Genomic DNA, 6,000 nt, shown 5'->3' on the forward strand with positions numbered 1-6,000 from the left:
ATAGGAAGTGAAAGTGAAAGTAGTAATAAAATCTATGAATCTTTATTTGAGGTGCTTCCCCATGCGTTATTTTTTCTATCTTTTTTTGATGAATTTAGGTCTTAGTATCAATCTAATTGCTTTATTCTGCCTTTTTATTACATTATATTAATCTAAATGCTTTATTTAGATTTTGATCTCTCTACATTAAATATTTTACTGCTTTAACATTACAACTCATATTTTTTCTTGTCTTATACAAGGAGAGGCTCTATCTCTACACTGGTTGGTGGGTCATTCTCAGTGTGTGTCTTCTGTGGTTTGGCCACAAAATGAAACAATAAATTCTGCATCCTGGGATCATTCAATTAGAAGATGGGATCTTAAAACTAGCAAAGATTCAATAAACTGAAGGCCCCAAACCCCAAGGTTTGGGTGGCTGTGAAGTTGGCACCTCCGGCGGCTATGGTCACCCCGATGGCCACGGTTCTTGTATATATATATATATATGTATGTATGTATGTGTGTGTATATATGTTCTCATGTCCACGCTTCCTGTATATATATATATGTATGTATGTGTGTGTATATATGTGTATGTGTGCACGCATGTATATATAAATATATATATCTGTCGTGATTTCATTTGCTGATGTATTTCAAAGGTGTGATAAAAGAGGGTATTTTTGGAAAAATTTAGCTGTAAAGAGTTATCACGTGATGGGAAGAAAAATTTGAATTTTTAATGACTACGAATAGCAAAAATGTGGTTGCAAATAGAATTTTTCTTATTCTTATTCTGATGTATGCTCATAACTACATACAAATTAAAAAAAAAAAAAAAGTCCAATCGCAGACCACAAATCAAACCTCGAGAAGTTGCTTGTTTCCCTGTAATATGCTTTCAAATTTTGATTTCTCTGGTAAATTTCTTTCTTCCTGGTCTGAAAATCTAGAATTGAGAGGCTTTCGATCAAGAGAGAAGTATGTTGTGGTCGTAGACGAGAAAGGTGATCTTGAAGAGCTCCGACGGCGTTGCTTTTGAGATCAACGAAGCGGTGGCTTTCAAGTCGCTAGTGATTAAGTTCGCAATAGAATATTGCGGCGATAGTTTCATTCAGTTTCCCGATGCTAGCAATGAGATTCTGGAGAATGTGATGGAGTATAGTCTATAGAAAGAGACACGTCAAGAGGCTGAAGAGTCTGTAGATCGACCAACACAGAACAACCTCAATACTTTTGATTTCGAATCTGTCAAAGTTGCTTCGTCGCTCTGATCGAGCTCATTATGGTATAACACCCTCATGCCTTTGTTACACTTAATTGAATCGGATTCCTAACGTTAACACGTATGACAGAACTTTACTCTTGATTTCTCCCTAAACCACTTGAATTCTAAATTTCTAAATAGCTTTGCAGTGTTTTTTCTCTTTTTTGTTGTTTTGAAGGTTATTGAATTCATAAGTTTGGAATTGAAAATTCCATGTTGAACTCATCTCAAGTAATTGGGACGGCGTTCGGCTAGGCTTAGAGTGTTGAGAATGTTGGCTTACTTTAGGGTGGGTTTGCAAGCCATTTCTAGCAAATAAAACTATTTAATGCCTATATCATTATAGAATTATAAGTCATTTATACAAATTAGATGGGATTTACTAAGGGGGTGTTTGTTAACTAAGATAAGAGGGAGAAAAGTTTAGATATGGGAAGCATTCCGGATGTTTGATATTTCCAACGCGTTTGTTAACCTTATCTGACCATTTCCGAAAAATGCTTCACGTGACCTCTTATCTCCCCCTTTCAAGATAAATTTATTCGACCTCCTCTATCGGATAAATTTATCTTGCTCTTTCAAGATAAGCCTGAATTACTTATCTGTCCCTTGTAAGATAATTAATGCCATTTAGTGCATTTTAAAGATTTAAATTTATTAAAAAAATCTTATTTATTTAACTCTTATAATTAATATTTTTTAATATATTTTTAAATTATTATATGTTTGACAATTTTTAAAATTTAAATGACATTATTCATTTCATTGATTTTTAAAATTTAAATTTCTCTCTCTATATATATTTTATTTAACTCTTTTCAACTCTTTTTAAATTTATTTTTGGACATGAATTTGAAAAATAAAATATTATTTTTAATTTTAATCTTAATTTTTTTGACAATTCATATTAATCATAAAATACTATTTTAATCATAAATTTGATAATACGGATATTTTGATAAAAAAAAACCCTTATCTTGGTGCTTATCATATGTATTAATAAACACATGGAAAGAAAAAATACAATTATCAGTGGATTCTAAAAAATTTAACAAACAGTCTGATAGAAATTTTGGAATACTTCCCGGCCTTATCTTGATCATTCCATATCTTGATCCGAAAAACATCTCAATCTTATCTTGATACCACCTTATCTTGCTCATTTTAACGAACGCCCCCTAAATTGATTATTAATAGTTTTCAATTTGAAACTTGTTTATTTAATGCTTTCGTCAATAGTCCCTGGACTAGCGCATTAGGGTTATATTGGAGATAAAAAAAGGGAGTGGCAGTTGTGAAAGTGGAGATAAAAAAATTGAAAATTTTTTGGGGGCGGTGGCATTGTGAATGTTTTAGTTTTCTCATTTTCATCTTTCTGATATTCATATTAAAAGAAGAATCCCAACAGAATAGGTGAAAAAAAAATAAATATTTACAAAGCCCACAATGGAAGAGATTAGGTTATATGAGTTATATGCACATGACACCTCCATGCCAGTAACATTTTTCTTTAAAAAAAAAAAAAAAAAGAATGCGCCTTAACATTTTAGTTGTTGTAGTTGTTTTATCATATTAAGTTTGTGTGTCGTCTTTGTATTTATTTGGTATCGATGGTAATGTCCACATGAACTTTTGTCCTATAATAGTTGCCTCCTGTTATCTTATTAGTTTTCCAATCTTTTATGCTTAGCTTCCTTCCATGCTCTTAAATTAGTTGTCAGATGATCATTTAACATCTTCTCTAAGATATTTAGCTGTTCAGGTAAAATACATGGAGAGTTATTTGTCTTTTCAATGAAACATTCATAGTTTTACCATCTGAATGATAGGATTCTACCATTTGTCATTTCAACTTTCAGATACATTATATTACTGTAGTCCAACTCTCCTTTTCACTCCCAGGCATCAAATTTTCTGAATGTCAAAAGCTTGTTGAACCTAACTTGCTAGATGATTGGAGTGACACAGAACTCGAAACAAATAACAAGAGTAATCTCAATTACTGAAAAATAATATCATTAATCAATGTCAATAATCAAGGCTGTCTTCAATTACAACCAAAATGAACTATTAACGAGCAACTAATAGATTACAATCTACTCTAACTAGGATTCCTTGATCCAATTTAATTAAGATTGTAAACATTATCCCAATCTAATTAGGATTTTACTAGCTAAAGGAAACAAAAAGATAATAAAAGAAATTAAGAGAAACTAGAAAATAAATAAAAAAGAAATAAACTAAATAAATAAAATAAAGAATACTAATTTCTAAATTTACTATTCTTTCCTACATCATGGAGGCATGATCAAGAGAAAACCCCCTGAAGAAATAAGAAAATTATTCAATATTAAATATTGTAATGCTGAGGAAGAAGAGAAGTTCCATGGGGAGAACCATTGAATATGTAATATGATTGTGTTAATTTATGTTTTTAACTTTTGAGTACATTTGAGGGTGACTGTTTCTACCATCCCACTTTATTTTGCAAACTCTTGTCAAAATCTGGAGTCTGAGCTATGTGATTTACTCGAGTGTCATCTTCCATCTGCACAAAATTGCAAGGATGGATTAGTTTAGTCCTCCCAATTGGGGAAGCTCAAACCCTATTCTTTATCATACTAACAAACTTATTTGAGCAATGAAATATCAAATAAATGTCTGTTTCCTTTTATTTCTGGATTTGCATCTTTATGTTTGGACTATTGCTTGTCATTATGGTGTGCTTGGCTGCTCGCTAAACTCCTCTTGCTGCTTGTGCATTGAGGTCTTGGCCTATACTGGCTCAAATGCTTAATTTGGATTCGGAATTTAATCTATGGATTGTATGCATGTATCCATATAATGCTTGTTTTAATCATTCCCCTGCTACTTTCTCATATATGATCAACACAAGAGTAAGGAGCATTTTCATTTGTTATTTTGGTACTCAATGAGCATATTCTTTTAGCCTAGGTTTAGAGGAATAATTTTTTGTGGAAAGTAAAAATAATAAATGTTTATTTTCATATATTTTTATACACACATAAATATGATAACATTGTCTAACTTTCTTTTCTTTTCCTCCCTCAAATTCCAGTTCCAATCATCGGATGAAGCTATCTGAATAATTGATATCCCTTCCAAGAAATACTCTTGCTAAGGGTACGCATCCAAAAGAAATCTTTGGTTAAACAATACTGGAATAAAATAGTCAAGAAAATTTTTGTCTTTGGTTAAAATTTTAATTTATTTATTTTTTCACTATTTATCTATTTGGGATCCATGAATCCCGAAAGACAAAGTGAAAAGAAATTCAATATTCACAAAACCCACAAAATGGAAGGGATTAGGTACATATACACACCTTTCCAGTAACAACTTTAAAAAAAAAAAGTGTGGTGTTGTTATTGTTTTTATCTTTTCAGACAAAGTCAGGGGAGGTTTCATTGTAAAGATCACACAAACCTTTTTCCGTGAATAGATGCCCCCCAATATCTTGTCAGTTGGTTTTATTATCATTTGTGCTTAGCCATAGTTACCAGGAATGTGGTACATTTGGTCATTGTATCGGAACAGGTATAGGGTACATTAGTGCTAATTTTATGGTACCGAGAGGGTAGCCATAGAAGTTAGTTTGTTTTATTTTGTTTTGAATTTTTTTCTACCTTCTTGTACAACTAATGGAATGAAGCATCCTGTTAATGCACACGAAGACAGGTCTGAATATAATTCAAAATGCATTGGAATGTACATGAAATTGAGGTAGGCGAGCTTTGTTTACTCTATTCTTCTTTGAAAATTTTTCCAACTTTAAGTTTCTCCCCGAGTTTTTAATTGTTTTAACTAAACTAATGCACTGCATGGGATCCCTTTCTTGGGGATCTAGATTGGGGTCCTTCCAATTCCAGGATGTAAAAGAGCTACGATTTGGAATGGGTGATCCGAATCGCGCAGTTCGCCTGGGGGGTGGGAACCCAGCAACTATGTTCTTGGCTTTCCATATACGCTGTTGCATTAGCATAAGATCATCTTTTAACATCTTCTGTAAATAAACAGGTGCTTAGCTAAGATACATGGAGGGTTATTTGTTATTTCAAATGACATGTTCATGGTTTTACATACCAGCTGGATGATGGAATTATGCATCTTCCGTTTCAAGTAGCACATACTATTCTAATCTAATTCTGCTTTCGGCTTTCAGGCTGCAAATTGTCTGAATATCAAGAGCTTGTTGGACCTGACTTGCCAGACAGTTGCGAACATGATCAAGGAAAAAACCCCTGAAGAAATTAAGAAAATATTCAATATAAAATATTTTACCCCGGAGGAGAAAGAGGAAATCCGCATGGAGAACCAGTGGGCCTTCGAGTGAAAGATTTAACCGCTTGATTACATTTGTGATGATGGTTGTTTCCTCGTTTTCATCCATCCAAGTTTATTTTGCAAACTCATGTCAAAATGTGGTTTAGTCTGAGCAAGGGTCATTGTAATTCCTCCCATCCAAGTGGGAAAACTTGAATCCTATTCTTATAATAGTAGTATAAAATTATGCCAGCATTAAAATAGCAAAAAAAAAAAAAACTTTCATTTTATGTATTAACCATTGTTTGCAAAATAGACAAATGAGCAATCCAACGTCTTCACCTAATATTGGCTCGAATGATTTACTCGGGTTTGGTATTGAGTCTATGATTGTATGTATTTGTATAATGGTTCCATATATGATCACAAAAAAGTTTTTAAGGGCATTTATTTTATTTTGATTTTTT

At 32.5% G+C, this 6,000-nt stretch overlaps 2 protein-coding genes across 3 annotated transcripts in view; both read left to right on the forward strand.

Moving 5' to 3' along the window:
- LOC127807413 (SKP1-like protein 1A) overlaps nucleotides 1-689 on the forward strand; it is a 27,208-nt gene extending 26,519 nt beyond the window's left edge. The window contains exon 4 of one of the 2 annotated variants that reach the window (XM_052345243.1): nucleotides 243-689. In XM_052345243.1, the coding sequence (XP_052201203.1) occupies nucleotides 243-391 (149 nt within the window). In that variant the 3' untranslated portion in view covers nucleotides 392-689. The remainder of the gene's footprint in view (nucleotides 1-242) is intronic. The other variant, XM_052345247.1, reaches the window with a different exon arrangement.
- On the forward strand, nucleotides 457-5,799 carry LOC127808601 (SKP1-like protein 1A). Its single transcript, XM_052347173.1, has 3 exons — nucleotides 457-471; nucleotides 981-1,133; nucleotides 5,412-5,799. Exons 1-3 carry the CDS (start codon nucleotides 457-459, stop codon nucleotides 5,601-5,603), a joined length of 360 nt encoding a protein of 119 aa, XP_052203133.1. The 3' UTR covers nucleotides 5,604-5,799.
- The last annotated feature ends 201 nt before the right edge of the window (nucleotides 5,800-6,000 follow it).

Source organism: Diospyros lotus, chromosome 8 (genome assembly GCF_014633365.1).
Source record: "Diospyros lotus cultivar Yz01 chromosome 8, ASM1463336v1, whole genome shotgun sequence".
NCBI classification, from domain to species: domain Eukaryota; kingdom Viridiplantae; phylum Streptophyta; class Magnoliopsida; order Ericales; family Ebenaceae; genus Diospyros; species Diospyros lotus.

What these genes read in the sequence shown, in the direction of transcription:
- LOC127808601 (XM_052347173.1), top strand. An exon ending in GCAATGAGATTCTGGAGAAT is followed by an intron (nt 1,134 to 5,411) that starts GTGATGGAGTAT and finishes CTATTCTAATCT; the next exon opens with AATTCTGCTTTCGGCTTTCA.